The 15,423-nt window shown below is 60.2% G+C and overlaps 1 protein-coding gene across 4 annotated transcripts in view; it reads left to right on the top strand.

Annotated features, from left to right (window-relative positions):
- UBE3A (ubiquitin protein ligase E3A) overlaps positions 1-15,423 on the top strand; it is a 59,140-nt gene that overhangs the window by 24,060 nt on the left and 19,657 nt on the right. For all 4 annotated transcript variants that reach the window (XM_036232071.1, XM_016154868.2, XM_016154866.2 and 1 more), the window contains 2 exons: positions 9,014-9,318; positions 12,775-14,027. In XM_036232071.1, coding sequence (XP_036087964.1) covers positions 9,014-9,318; positions 12,775-14,027 — 1,558 coding nt within the window. The remainder of the gene's footprint in view (positions 1-9,013; positions 9,319-12,774; positions 14,028-15,423) is intronic.

Raw genomic sequence — 15,423 nt, 5'->3', positions numbered from 1 at the left:
AGTGACTCAACGCCCCTGTTGACACCATTCTCGCGTCTACGTCGATCATAGCCTTCATCTTCTGCCAAAAGGAATTCTTTCCCAGTGGTCTTGCTGCTTCCAAAGTGAAAGCCTCAGAGTTCCCCCCTCTCTGCCCTCATCTCTCTCAAAGGCCCCGTCTCAGGCCCCTCATCTCTCAGAGGCCCCCCCCCCCCGCCCCCGCCTCTCTCAGCAGAACCGGAAGGCCCGCAGGGGCCCATGCAGGCCCCTTCCATTGCCGGCCTCTGCCTGCCTGTCGCCACCCCCCGCCGTGGCCCAGCGCTCCAGCCCCTTCGTCTCTGTGTCCTGCAGATGGGCGCTGGCGCCCTCCTCCGCGGTGCCCGCACGGCCGGCCTTCTCACGGGCCTCGGGGGCCTCTCCTCAGACGCCGCCCCCCGTGACCACGCTTCCTCAGACAGTGGTCCCTGACCCACGCCCCTCGCCTTGCTGCATTTACCCTCATGGGGTTCGAAGCCACTTGACTTGTTTCTTACCGATTTCTCTGGTTTCTGGCGCATTTACTACCGGCCCGGAAGCCCAGTGACAGTCCCCGGCACACAGTGGGCAGTCAGTAGATACTTGTATGAGAGAATGAAACGACCAAATTTATGCAGACTCTTTATTTCTGCCTTTTTAATGCCCTTTCAGAGACGTGGGGATTTTCTGGGAACAGTTTCCGTGTGAGCGAACACGTGTGTGCACAGCTCCTGGGCTCGGGGGATGGGTGACACGCCACGTCCTCGCGCGGACAGGGCGCCGTGCAGTGGCCACGGGCGCCGTGGCTGGGGGAGGGCGCGTCTGCTCCGAGTCCCTCCCTCCTGCGCAGGACTTCCCGCCGCATTCCTGGCGAGGTGCTCCGCTGCCACCAGGGTCCCGCGATTTTCGCTTCTCTGAGAGTCTGTTTCCCCTCCAGTCCTGGAGAGTGGAGTCAGGGGGTGTGGAATTCTGGGTCGGGGGTGCGTTTTCCTCTTCACCTTTCTCCTGCAGGTGAGGCATTTTTCTCCTGTGGCTTCTTTCAGAATTTTTTCCTTATTTTTGATTATCTGTAGTTCGATTATAATGCTTGGGTGTAGTTCTTTGTTTTTTATTTTGTTTTGTTTGTTGGTTTTGCAGTATTGAGCTTGTTTTGTGGACTTCCTGGGTCTGTGGCTTGGGGACCTTCTCAGTTGTCACCCTCTCTTGGGGTTCCGCCTGTGCGTGTGACGCCTGAGGGCCGCCCCACAGCCCGGGGCGCGCTGCTCTGCCGCGTCCGGCCGGGAGCCTCCACGCCGGGGGCCGCTTTCCTCGCTTCCAGTCCGATGCTCAGCCCAGCGCAGACGGCCTCCGTTTGCCGCAGGTGTGTTTTTATTCTTATGTTTTATGTCTTTCTCAGGACGTTCCTCTCTCTGCTCCTTGCACGCTGTTCACGGTGTCCACTGGAGCCTGTGTCAGTTAATCGTATTAATAGAGTCGTTTTAAATCCCTCGTGTGATCATTCCGCCTGCCCGCATCGCACGGTGACGTTACGGTGGCCGCGTCACCAGCAGGTGGGGGTGCTCGGTCCCGCGGTGCCTGCCCGGAGTGGCTTTTTATAAGAGTGCGTTCAGCCCCTCTGTCTTCTGATTGGGGCGTGTAAGTCATGCACACCGAGGGTGATTTCTGGTGGGGAGGGGCTCACCCTTCGCGGCCCTTCTGTTCGCCGTGTTTTGGGTCTTAGTTGCTTTTCCCTCTTCTACGACGTCTCCTTTGTGTTTCATTGGCTTTTTCCCTCAGTGATGCTTCGTTTCCTTTATCACTTTGTTTCGTGCGTCTTCTGTGGCTACCGCGGGGCTCGCATACAACATGCTGTAGTTGTGGGGTCCGCTTTTAAACCGATCACACTTTTAGCTGCACGTGACCCCGTACACCGCTGCCCCTTTGCACGATCGAGGACTCTGATTACATCTCTCTGTGTTTTGTTTCCATTATCATGTAGCCAAAATTCTTTGAATCTTATCTTTTGAATCGGCGCCTGAATCGGGTGATGCGCGTGCCGTCACCTTGAGAGCGCGCGGGGCTCCGGTTGGGCCCGCACGTGTGCCCGGCCCTGAGGGCGCCCTGGTTTTCGGGGCCCTCGTGCTGACCGCCACGCTCCTGAGGCCCAGGAGAGCGTCACGTCTCCTTCCGTTTCGAAGGTCGGTTTTTCCAGAGAAAGTGTTTTGGTCAGCAGGGTTTTTTGTTCCGTTTTGTGTTTTTGAATATATCGTCCCACTTCTCTGTGGCCTGCACGGTTCCTGCTAAGAAATCAGCCCACGCGGTCCTGCGGCGGCCGCTCCCTCCCGGGTCGCTCCTCTCCGACCGTGGCGGTGACCACGCCACTGGGGGCTCGTGCCGGTTGCGGTCCTTCGAGCCTCTGAAGCTTGGGTTTCCCTTTCCCTCCGGTCTCGCTGCCGTCCCCGGTCCGACCGCGGCCTCGTCTCTCTCTCTCTGCGCCGCTTGTAGTGCGTTGCGTTTCTTTGTCAGGTAATTCACAGATCTCTGTGTATTTAAGCTCGTTTTTGGAGTCGTATTTTGTTCCTTGATCCTCTTTTTTAAAATGTTATTTTATTGTGGATTTTGCATTAGAAAAAACGGCCACTTTTCCGGGTCATTTTTGACTACGTTCATAGTACCCATTGGGGCTGACGGGGTCCCCGACACCTGACCCCCCTCCACGGGAGCCTCTTCTCTCTCATGCGTGTGACTTCCCACCCGAGGAGCCGGTCCGGCTCCTTGAGAGCTTGCAGCCTCCGGCCTCTCGTGGGTCCGGTTCTCTGCTGAAAACTTGCCTCTGGGGGCCCCCACAGCGGTCACTGGGTGCTGGCTCCACCAGTCCGAGTTGGGCAAGACAGAAGTGCTCCCTGCGGCAGCCCCTACTCACTCCTGCACCCCCCTCGTCCCCCCCCAAAAAAACTGGAATGTTTGACATGAATTTACTCTTCGTCTCCCAGGGCAAAGCCCGCACTGCAAACTGTGCCGGCTCGGGGCCTGGGAAGGGTCAGCCGAAGCAGTTGGAATGAAGTTTCCTACATTCTCGTGGCCGGTTGGCTTTGAGCTTGCCTGCTACTCTGCAGCTGGCTTCCGGGGGTCTCGTGAAGGACGTTAGACGTATGTTACAGCGTGTCTCGGGGGAGTGAGTCACGGGGCCGCTTTCTACCCCGTGTTACCGACGGCACGCCTGGCCAGCTTCTCGCCTTCCTTCTGCTAGCTGTGGTGTCTCTGCCGTGACTTCGGTAGGAGGAAGAGGCCTGCAGGCCCGTTTCCCACCTGTACAAAGCGCACTGCAGTGTTTATTAAATAGTGTTAGTGTGAGGTCAGAGGTTAGTCTCCAGGCCTTTCTCACCTTACTCTCTGGGAGGCGCTCGGCACTCCTCAGCGTCCTGACATTACTGAGTTTCCCCGTCGCTCCAGGGCTTCCTCAGCTCCCCAACCCCGGAAAGGCCACCTGTCCAGATGCCAAATAGTACGCCACCCAGACCTGAATCCCAGAGTTCACAGCATGTCACCCAGAGTGTGCCGGACAGCCAAACGTATCATTAGTCAAGAAATACGTTTTCTATCCTGCTCATCTTTGAATCGGAAGAACACGCGAAGACCGTGCTTCGTAATCACCACAGGGAATCGGTCGGTGAGCTCCACTCACGCCGAGGTGCGGTTCCTGTCCCTGACCCTTCAGGAGCCTAATCAGAGGGGGCGGATGGGCCTGCATTGTTTTTTGTTTTATTGCAAAGTCACTGTTAATGGGACGCTTTTAAAAAAACAGTACATTAAATGGCCATGCATAGTTGTGGGCAGCTTTTAAGTTTATATGACTTTAAGTATTTAGGTCTACAGTTTTACTTTGTGTTTGCTGTATAACAGGCGCTTGGCATTGAGATTATAAAGATCAGTAAGTTAGTACTTAGCGGTTGTTGTTTAGGTTAAATGTATTTCTAACAGTAAAAACCACTGATTGACATTTAAATTTTCATGAAAACTATACCTGATTCTATGTTTGTGGCTTGTCAGTTGGATCATGGCAACCAGGAGTTCACAGTTATAGCTTTGGTATTGAAATAATCTAGTAAATCACTCAGTTCCATTGTAACAGACCCGACCTTGAACTTGAACTGTCAGGTTTCCAGATCTGTTCGATAAGGGCTGATACAATGTAGAATGCAGTCATGTGACATTCTTACCTGAGCACAGCGTAGGTGGAGGGGCGGGTTTCACGGAGGCAGCACCCAGAAGGGCCGTGGGAGTCGCGCGTGGAGCAGCCGTAGTGGAGACGTCGGCTCTGTCCCCGAGGCCCGGCAGCCTCACCTGCTCATCCGCAGGTCAAGGCCCTCTCAGGGTGCGCAGCGCGGCTCCCTGCCGTGCGCCGCCTCCCCCCTCCCCGCCTCCCCCTCCCCGCCTCCCGCCGCGCCCGCTGGCCGGGCCTCCGCGCTGCTGCATCCTCGCGGTGTGCACCTCGTCTGCCGCGTGTCCGCCCTTGCAGCTTCCCGTTCTGACCGCCGGTTTCACGGGCTCATCTTCGTCCTCGTATTCATCGCTTACCTTCCAACTGCCTGTCGAGTTCAGCCTGAGGTCTTTCCAACGTCCACCTCCCGTGTCGCGGGCGGCCACGTCAGTGCTGCTGACCCCAGGGCTTGGCCGCCAGGGTAGGACCCCGAGCCGTGTGTCCGTAGTGTGTGTCGCCTGGAGGGCAGACGAGGTGCTGTGCACGGAGGTGGTCAGCTCAGAGCTATCGTTATTGTTATTGTTATTATCGCGGGGCTGGTTGGTTTTGGTTTTTGTTAATTACTGGAGTGTTCCAAAGCAGCCGACTCGGCTTTCAAGGTGGCAGAGGTAGACCTGGCGCCATCGATGGCGCAGACGTAGGCGGTGCAGCCGTCCTTGCGGCGCGGCGTCCCGGAGTTGCTGCTCGGGAGCTCCCAGGCACGCAGCAGCGGGCGAGGAGCCGCGGAGCTGTCGGCGTGCGCCGGCCGGTTCTGCCGTCGTCCTCAGTGCGTTTCGCAGTCCGTGGCTGACATCGGCACCGTGCCCCTAACTGAAGCCGTTTCTTAAAAGATTTCCCAGATGTTCTAGGGTCGCTCTGGCCCTGCGAACGTGGTGTCCTCCACAGAGCGTTTATGTGCAGGACCGCGTCACCGCTCTACTCGCAGGAATAGAGTGACGGGGAGCAGTGTCTGTTTGTAGCGCGTAGGTGTTTTCAGGCGCCTGCTTCAGCCTCGAGCGCTCTCACCCGAAGGCCTCGCTCGATCTTCATGCCGCCTGCTGAAGAAAAGCGGCCTTTTACAGAAAATGGGCTTTCGGGGAGCGGCGTGTAGGGGAGTCGTTACAGGAAGTGTCCACGTCCGACTTCTCCGTGGGCGTGTGCACAGGCGGCTCTGCTCGCTCCCTGAGGCCCGGCCAGCGCGGTGCCGGAGCGCACGCCATCTGAGAGACGTATGTGTGACGAGCCCAGCGAGGAACCGGCTAAGCAAGGACGGCACACGCACAGTTGCCAGAGCATCTCACACGTTTCATCACACCAGATCCCGGTGGATTCCGGTCCCGGCAGACCCCCCGGCGGAGCTGGCGGGGACGAGATGCGCAGGGAGCGGGGCCGGGCGCTGCTGGCCCGGACGCTGTCGACCTGCGGGGGCCGGTCGGCGGAGCCTCCTCTTCGGAGCGGAGCACCAGGAGCCGAGAGTCGGAGGAGCGGCGTCCCGGGAGGCCGGGGGCCACGCTCTCTGAGTGCGTTGGAGTCCCGGCCGCCTTATCCTCTGTGAGGACGTCTGCGGTGTCCTGTCAGCCAGCCCCTCGGGTGTCTGTCTGTGTCACACACTTCGGGCAGCGAAGACGTTTTGGGGGGGTTTGCATTATCTGGGCTACACACACACACACCACTGACTGCGACAGTAGCGGCAGGGAGAAATACAGCTTTTAAATTCTTATATCTCACACACACACTAGAAGTCATCATGTTCGCCACTCGGATTACTGGAGCAGTCCAGCGGCCTCTTTCCTGGCAGTTTGGTCATGAATGGCAGCCGGCATGTCACTAAACTGCGGGTCTCCTTTTTCTCCCCCTCTTTCTCTCTCCTCCTCTCCCCTTCCTTTTTTCCATCACTTAGGTGTGGGGAGAGGCGCACACTTCCTGCCTCGGGGCTGAGGGGAGGAGGGGGTGTTTGGATGGCAGCGCCCTGGGGGGCAGAGTTGAGCGCACTCTGGGCAGGGCCCGGCCGGGGGCGTTTCCTCTGGGCCTCCTGCGGGGGAGGGAGCCAGGCTGTGTCCTGATGGGACACCCCAGGCACTGGTGTTTGAATTTATGTAATTTTTTCATGTCATACAATATTCTTTTTCTGACTCTTTTCATTTGAAACTGAAAACCATCCTTGGCTTGCGGGCTGTAAAAAACAGGTGATGGGCTGGATTTGGAGCCTGGGCTGCGACTCAGAGGTCAGCCCTGTGGAAGTCGTTTGCCAGACGGTCGTCGTCGGCCGAGGCCGCGTCTGCTCCGCGTCGGGCTCCAGTGTGGGGACGTGTGGAGGGAGCTTGGCACAGCTGGCTCCCATGGGAAGCGGGGTGCAGGCGTGTCCGGCGGGCCAGGCCGGCTCACCCCGCCGGCAGCGGAGTGGCGTGTCCTCTGACTGCTGCGAGCATCGGCGGGAGGAGGTCAGCGGCCAGCGCGCAGACCGACGGGGCGTGGTGATGCTGTCGCAGGCGGTGGCAGCGGCCCGTCTCCGGCCACGGGGCTCACTCGGCGCTCTCAGCCGCGCCCAGCCCCGGCATGCTGATGGTGGGGACCCTGAGGCGCAGTGAGTCCCGCGGGGCGTGAGCGGCAGAGCCAGCGGGACAGAGCTCAGTGGCCCCTGCCCCCCGAGAGGCTGGCTGTGCCCCACACGCCGTGCGGGAGTGCGGGAGTGCGAGAGTCAGAGCTCGGCTTTCATGGATTTTTCCTAATCTTCAGTTGCACGTTATTTGTGGGGGTTTTTCTGTGCAGTTTTTACTGTGAGCTGCTGTGAGACGCGGGGGGCACGTGACCGAGCCGTGGCGGGCGGGGGCTGAGGCGCGGGGTGCCGGTGGCGCAGCGGCACTCAGCTGGCGGGGCTCCCGGGCTCCCCTCCCGGTCGCACAGAGCAACCCGAATCCAGAGCTGCCAGGAGTCCTAAAGATGGGGAAACCGAGGCCCAGAGAGGCCTCGCTCAGGGTCGGCCGCTGCTCAGAGGCAGAGGCAGCTGTCGCCTCAGGTGGGTCGTCTGACCCCAGGCTCCTTGTCACTGACTTCCCTGTGCGTTAGGTACCTGACTCGGCTCCGAGGGACTTTTTAGGACAAAACCTGGCATTCTTATTAGAAAAATAGCTAGTGTTTTGGTATTTTGAGGTTTGATAATTAATCTTTAAAAATTAATCAGACAATTTAGTAAACCTGGAGGCCACTTAAATCATGTACGTGATGTTTTAAAGCCGTGACATTTCCCTGTTTATACTTCCTAATTTTTAATATGCAAGTAGCATGTTCATTATAAAAAAATATATTAGAAGCAAAAAGAATTCAAAGTCCCCATCCAGTTACATCAGAAAATGACTATTAGCACTTTGAAATAAAAACGGCCTCATGTTGCACTTGCTGCTTGGGAGCTGACTTCTGTCCGTGCGAGGGGCCCGCTCCTGGCCAGGCGGGGCGCGGGGCGGCGTGCACGGCCGCCGTCGTGGGCACGGCCTCACTGAGCACGCAGTCACCTGTCGTGGCGCGTGTTGATTTTCCCTAGATTTCATAGAAACAATGCCTCTTTGCACATTTGTCCAGCGATTTCGCACCAGGGGTCCGCCATTCGTGTGGTTCGCGCCCTGATCCACGTTGAGACGTCCCTGGGGAGAGGCAGCGCGCGGGCTCAGACGCGCTCACGTGGCTCCTGCCTTCGCCTGTCGTCACGCTGGTGTTTTATGCAGCGACTCGCTTGGCCCGTCAGTCTTTAATTTTCGAGGTTGTGTAGCTGCTGTAGTGAGACAGCGTCGCGTTCGCGCGGGTTCTGCGTGTTCGGGGTGGGGGCGCTCTTCTCTCTGCATGCGCCGAGTGGTAAATCTGCAGGACGTTTGGAAAACAGAAGCCCCCGAGTGAGCAGCGTGTGTTTGAGTCACTGCTCCTGTCGCCTCGATAGCTCGGAGGCAAAGTCTTCCTTTCAGGGACAGGCCCGACTGTCACTGTGTCCCCAGGTACTGCCCGCTGTCCGGTCTCTCACGACTCACAAGCAAGACGCAAGCTCTAATGCCACTTGCCACTCAGTGCTCCACAGTAGTAGAGCGACTGCAGGAGCGTTTTGAGCCTAGAATTAGCAGAGGCTTTTTACGGTCGCGACCGTGTGTAGTTCCCGTTCCTGTGCACTGGCCGAGACTGCTGCCGAGGAGCCGGCGGCCTCTGCTTGGGTGCCGTAACCCTCGGGTAGGCAGCACGGCCTCGAGGCGACGTACGCAGGGCGTGTGCGCCCCGCTGTGGCGTTGGGGAGCGGCACCCCCCTCGGTGCCGGGGGGCACCCCGCCGGACTCCGCGCTGGACCGTCAGCCCACACGCGGCGCGTCCGCAGGGGGAGAGGGGGTCGCTTCCCCAGGGAACCCGGAGCTGCCTGTGCCTGTGGCGTGCGCATAGCGAGGACGTTGTTGGTCAGCGGTGCAGGTCAAAGGTCGTGCGATGACAGCATTGGAAATTTTGTTTATAAATGTGCAGATTGTTGAAACAGCGGGGAAAGCCAGATCGATGCTTTAAGAGCCACTTTCTCAAGTGGTAAAATACCGAACGCTGGGGTTGTCACCTGTTAGCAGTGAGCAGTTTAGCTGCGGTCACCACCAGCGCGTTGGGTGAACCTGGGAGTCCGGTACGCGCCGGCCTTTATCGGGCCCCTAGGAGGCGCTTAGGAACGTCCCGGGAAAGCAGCCTCGGGCTGGACGCCCCTCCCGTCCGCGCCAACCCCCGGGCGAGCCCGGCACCCGGCGCCCGGCCGCGCTGACGCGTCTCTCTGTTGACTCGTTGGCACAGGAAGCGAGCCGCCGCCAAGCATCTCATAGAACGCTACTACCACCAGCTGACCGAGGGCTGCGGGAATGGCGCCTGCACCAACGAGTTCTGTGCCTCCTGCCCCTCCTTCCTGCGCATGGACAACAACACGGCGGCCATCAAGGCCCTGGAGCTGTACAAGGGCAACGCGGCCCTCTGCGACCCGCACCCCTCCAAGAAGGGGGCGGGCTCGGCCCACCTGGAGAACGCGGACGGGGCCGCCCGCGCCTCCCGCGACGCCGAGGCGCACCGGAAGCAGGGCCTGGGCGCCAGGGACGACTTCAAAGGTAGGCGGGCCGGGCGCGGGACTGATCCCTGGGTCTCTGACTGCACTGTCGCTGCTCGGTGCCCTCTGCTCAGAGGCCGCCGGACGGCGAGGGGCGGGCATGGGCGGTCGGCCTTCTCCACCGGGTGGGCGTCTGGAGCGGTGCGGTCCTTTTAAATTAGGGGACAGCTCGACAGAACTGCGGGCCACGCGTCGGGGGACCCCAGCACAGGAAGAGGGAGGGGTGGCCTTGTCCCCTTCGGAAGGCAGGACAGGACGCAGCAGTGACTGGCCCTGACGCCCATGCCCTTGCCCCGCGGGCCGGGCGCACGCCCAGGCCGCACTCTGCTTCCCGTGGGGCCCTGCGCCCCGCAGCTGTGAGCACGTTGCTTTCCTCCGCATCCTCAGCGCCCGCGCCACGGCGACGCTGCCCTGCGTAGTGCGGGGCCAGGCGGGTGCCGCGTGAGTGGCGGGCCCCGTCCTACAGAGGCCGTCGTCCTGCTCCACAGGGGGAGCTTCTGGCTTCAGACGGGTGTGAGGGGGAGGGTGCCGCGGGGCTTCCAGGTGCCGGGTCACTGGCACCGTGGGGTTGTGCCACAGCGTGTGCCCTGCGCCCACTAGAAGGTGTCTCCATGACAGTCCACGCGACGGTCCCCTCCCCGACTCGGCCCCCACCGTCCCTGTGCACGCTCTTCCCAGCGGTGCCCTGGCCGAGGGTGGCCCGCGCCGGCACCGTGGGGTGCAGCCGGCCGTGTGCTCGTCTGAGAGGCGCTGGCCACGCCTGGGCTCCAACGGGGCAGTTCCCGCGCATTCCCAGGGCTGCCCCCCGCCCCGCCCCCAGTGCGCTCCGGAAGCTGCGCACTGGCTTTTGCTACGAAGCGGGCATGCGAAGGCCGAGGTGCGAGTCGCGCCGAGCAGCCCACGTGCTGTGCGGCTGGCCGTGACGAGGACAGGCGGCCTGAGCGCGCGTGTGTTGGCCACGCTGACGGGGTCGACACTGGTCACTGCGGTAGGAGACTTCGGGGGCGCCGCTTTGTGACAGAGCCTCTGTGTGCCCCCCGCCCCCGCCCCGCCGCCTCTGCCCTCGCTGCCCGTTTCCACTTAGGTGTTTACTGACGAGTCCGTCACTCCTGATGAAAGGGGCGGGCTAAGACCCTTTCGGCATCGTTTTTTGACCGCTATAATCTCCGTAGAGTTAATAGGGACATATGTCATTGGTTTTCTTTCCTATAAAATGACATATATCCAAATAGTTTATTCAAAACGACAGTATTTGGAGTACTTATTTTTATTTCTTCTATAATTTGATAGTGTTTTTGATGGCCTGTATGGAAAATAGCCTCAAAGTTTTAGTGAACACAATTTTTCTTAATTGGAGGGACAATTTTATCATTTATAGAGACGTGTGTAGTTTTTGCCTGGGAACTTTGACATTAGCTCATTTTGTAGATGTGCACGTAAACGTTACGTGGGTTTTTTTCCTACTCAGAGCGTGAGTTAGTCATGTTCGTCCCTGCTGTCGGGCGAGCAGACCGAGGTCCACCAGGTCCGTGCCCCATGCCACCCCGAGTGCCAGCAAGGGTCGGCGTGCGTGTGTGGTCGTCAGCCTCCCCTGTGGGGACGGCATGCCGGGGCCCGCAGCAGTGTGTGCCTGGGGGTGCGGCAGGCGGTCGCCTGGGGCAGGAGGTCGCCTCGGGCAGGGAGCCCCACCCTGGTGCCAGCCTTGCGCCCGCACGGCCCTGCCCGTGTGGCCTTCAGGCTGCCGAGGCGGCCCTGCCATTCACCCACCCTTACCTAGAGCAGGGACATGGCCGATTTGTAAGTGACGTTCGATCGTCTGCTGCTTAAAGGACATTTTCGCTGACTTTATTGAGTCGTTCGACTTCTGGATGAGAACATTTTTGTTTGTGTTTTCACTTAAGATACAGTCGCGTGTGCTCACTCGGCAGTTACAGCAGCTCATCGCGTCCCGAGTTCCCCGGTGTTCGGGCAGCGGCGGCGTCGAGGTGTGTCCCAGCTTCGGCGAGGCGAGGTTCGCGGTCACATCGGCCTGGCTCAGACCCGGAGAGAACCCAGTGCGGGTCATTTCTGTGTGTTTTTTATAACCATGAGTGTGAGGGTCGTCTGGCTAGACTAGCTTTGGTTTTAAAATTGTTACTTTTTTTCTTCTTTTAAATTGAAGCTTGTGGTAAGTGCTGAGGGTTTCACAGCTCGAGGTGTCACATCTCCAGGCCGTCAGTGATGTCCCTGGTCACTGGGACCCTGGCCTTCAAGTTGAGGCGTCTCACATGGTCCCCTACCTCGGTCACTGTGCTCCGTGCTGTCTCTGGAAGCGTCAGGTGCTGTGAAAGCCAGGGTGAAATTGCACAAAATGATTAATACTTGAATAAGACGACAACTCGGAATTTAAGAGAATAGGATGTCGAAATTCACATTTTTATGTGTGCTCATAGTTTCTTCTCGAGCAAGGGGAGTACGAGGGAGCGGGGGTTCTGTCCGGGTGTCGTGCCCCAGCGGCTCCTCAGCGCCCCTATCCGGGGAGGACGCCCACAGATGTGCCTTGTGGAGAGCGGGCCGTAGGTCTGTCCAGTTTTGTCTGAAGGGGTGACGGTGGCCCAGTGGCACGAGCAGGGGCCGGGGGCACCACCCCTGGGAAGCGCAGTGGACCCCGGGAGGAGCGCAGGTGCGTGGGGCGCCGTGGGCGTTCACCGGTGGCCCGTCCAGCAGCCGCCGCGGTCCGCTCCAGTCTCCAGAGCCGCGGGAGCTTCGTCTCATCTGCCGGAAGGAGGCGGCCCCGGCGGAAGTGGCTTTCTTGGTCTCGGGGGCGGGAGCGGGTCTGGGCGCTGCTCGCGAGCCGCCTGCTCCCCACGCTGCCGCGTCTCTGTCCCGCCTCGCTTCCTGTCACTGCAAGGTGTCGCCTGTCACCTTTGAACTGGGGACATGCGTGGTACTTGTTAGTCCTCCTCGGTCCCTCCCCGAGCGTCCCCTCTGCAAGAAACCACACAGGGCGGTGCGGAGGAACTAGTCGGAGGAGCTAGTCGGGTGTTAACGCAGACGAGTAGCAGGTGCCGCTTCCGGCGGGGGCGGGGCGGGCGCTCGGGGCGCCCTGCGGAGAACAGCAGCGAGATTGGGGAGCTCCGTCTCGCAGGTGGCGGTGCCTCTGCCCTGAAGCGAGGCTGCCGTGGTGTCGGGGTTCAGGGTCACAGTTACCGAGCGTAGCAGGCCCGGTACTGAAAAGCTGCATCGTGTGGACCGCACGTGAAGGCGTGGCACGGCCCCGCCGGCGGCTCACCGAAAAGTGGGCCGCATCCCGGTGCCTGGGAAGCGCCGCGTGACGTCGGGGCGTCTCTGAAAAGGTGGCGGATCGTGAACGGCGTCAGTGCGGAACGCGGGCCGTTTCCCTCTGCACTGGGACTTCCTGCCGGGGGAGCGCGTGTGCCGTGACAGTGACCCTCTCGTCTTGCCTCTCGTGCCCTAGACGTGACCTACCTGACGGAGGAGATGGTGTGCGACATCCTGGAGCTGTGCCGCGAGCGGGAGGACTACTCGCCGCTGATCCGCGTCATCGGGAGAGTGTTCTCCAGTGCCGAGGCCTTGGTCCAGAGCTTCCGGAAGGTGAAGCCGCACACCAAGGAGGAGCTGAAGTCCCTCCAGGGGAAGGACGAGGACAAGGACGAGGACGAGAAGGAGAAGGCGGCGAGCTCGGCCGCCCTGGCGGAGGGCGCGGCCGCGTCGTCCTCGCGCGTGGGCTCGCCGGGCGCCGGCGCCCCCCGGCCGGGCCCCGACGACGTGTCCGTGGACGTGGAGGCCGTGCGGCGAGTCTACAGCCGGCTGCTGTCCAGCGAGAAGGTGGAGACGGCCTTCCTCAACGCCCTCGTCTACCTGTCGCCCAACGTGGAGTGCGACCTCACCTACCACAACGTGTACTCGCGCGACCCCAGCTACCTGAACCTGTTCGTCATCGTCATGGAGAACAGGAACCTGCACAGCCCCGAGTACCTGGAGATGGCGCTGCCGCTGTTCTGCAAGGCCATGAGCAAGCTGCCGCTGGCCGCGCAGGGCCAGCTGGTGCGGCTGTGGGCGCGCTACAGCGCCGACCAGATCCGGCGCATGATGGAGACCTTCCAGCAGCTCATCACCTACAAGGTCATCAGCAACGAGTTCAGCAGCCGCGGCCTGGTGAGCGAGAGGAACCTCGTCAACGACGACGACGCGATCGTCGCGGCCTCCAAGTGCTTGAAGATGGTTTACTATGCAAACGTCGTGGGCGGCGAGGTGGACACGGGCCACAACGAGGAGGACGACGACGAGCCGGCCCCCGAGTCCAGCGAGCTGACGCTGCAGGAGCTGCTGGGCGAGGAGCGCCGGAGCAAGAAGGGGCCGCGGGTGGACCCGCTGGAGACCGAGCTGGGTGTGAAGACCCTCGACTGCCGGAAGCCGCTCATCCCCTTCGAGGAGTTCGTCAACGAGCCGCTGAACGACGTGCTCGAGATGGACAAAGACTACACGTTCTTCAAGGTGGAGACGGAGAACAAGTTCTCGTTCATGACGTGCCCCTTCATTCTGAACGCTGTCACGAAGAACCTGGGGCTGTACTACGACAACAGGATCCGCATGTACAGCGAGCGGAGGATCACCGTGCTCTACAGCCTGGTGCAGGGCCAGCAGCTCAACCCGTACCTGAGGCTCAAGGTGCGGCGCGACCACATCATCGACGACGCGCTCGTCCGGGTAAGTGGCCGCGGCCTGGGGCCGGCACTGGGCGCGAGTTCGTTTCACACGTGACAGGAGAGGGGCGGGGCGCCGCGTGCTGCAGGCGTGGCCGTCAGCTTAGCTGTGAAAAGAGGAGGTCCTCTGAACCCGAACAGCTGCCCCCAGAACTTTCTGTGTTCGGAAGAGGGGCGAGTGGCGGGGACAGGCCGGAGCGCGGGGCGAGGGCAGTGCTCAGCGGGCGTGAACGCAAGCCTTGCCTGGGAGGCGGGGCGCAGGAAAACCGCCCGTAAAGCCCCACGTGGCGTCCCCAGCTGCCACTGTGTAGGTCGAGCTGGGACAAGGGCCCAGGTAGGCGGGCGCACGATGCGGGGGGGCGGGGGGGAGTTCCGGCTGAGCTGCATCCGGGCCCTGCGCCCCCGCCCCCGCCTGGGGGGCTTCTCCCGCCTGAGCACCCCCTGGGCCACCCCGGCCGCGCAGCTGCCTCAGGAACCCCGCAGGTCACGGTGCCTGTCGTCACCTCTGGGCCCAGGGAGGCGGGGCCCGGAGGACCCCCTGCCCCCTGCCTCGCTCCCCCTTCTCTCTGCGGGCCTGGCGGAGGACAGGAGCCAGTTGCCAGTCACGTGCGCCAAAATTTGCATGCTTCCTAGGGCGCTTTATCATGGGGTTTTATTGTTTCGTAATGTTAGACACACCTGCTTTTGCTAGTTCTTCATCAGCTTCAAGTAAAACTGATACAGTCGATCTTTGAGACTAACAAAGGATAAGGACCCACAACAGAGACAACTAGGAAACAGTGATGTTTGTTTTAAAATATCTTAGAATGAATTTGAAACTGAGAATTCAGGAAAGTGTAAACCAGTTTTTGCAGAGTTTTCGTGTCTTTTTTTCTCTTCGTTACTGGGTTTTAAATAGACCAAATATATATATGGTGTTGAAGAAAGAGTCTGCATTATTTAAGCAACTCAGGCAGTTTTTCAGCAGAGACAGAAAAGGACATTCACTGCCTTGAGTAATTACCTACGGTGGTCACCGCTTACTCTCTGGTGCCCTGTGTATATTTCGTTTGTGTGGTTTTGAGCTGCATGAATAATTAACATGCTTAGTAAATGATTGGCAGGCAGCCCCTTAAATCTCTCGCTGTTTAGCAGAATGGCAGGTGTCCCGTGAGGATGCGAGGCGTGTTTGATCTGCAGCGTGCTGAGGTCCCATCCGTCCGTTTGCACCATTCGAGCGGGAGGGCAGGTCCTCAGACTGCTCGTTACGGGGGTGGCGTCTTGTCTCCAGCAAAAGCTGTGGCTGTGGCCTTTAAGAAGCAGCGAAGTCACTCTCTGTGAGATTCAGTCCGAGTCTACAACTCGTGCTTTCCAGCATGCCGTCTCAGAATCCCGCGCAGTCCCGTTCCCCGCCGCAGCGA

Source organism: Rousettus aegyptiacus, unplaced genomic scaffold (genome assembly GCF_014176215.1).
Source record: "Rousettus aegyptiacus isolate mRouAeg1 unplaced genomic scaffold, mRouAeg1.p scaffold_m13_p_14, whole genome shotgun sequence".
Lineage (NCBI taxonomy): Eukaryota > Metazoa > Chordata > Mammalia > Chiroptera > Pteropodidae > Rousettus > Rousettus aegyptiacus.
Note: the sequence above shows the minus strand (reverse complement) of the source record. Positions and strands in the feature narration are given on the sequence as shown.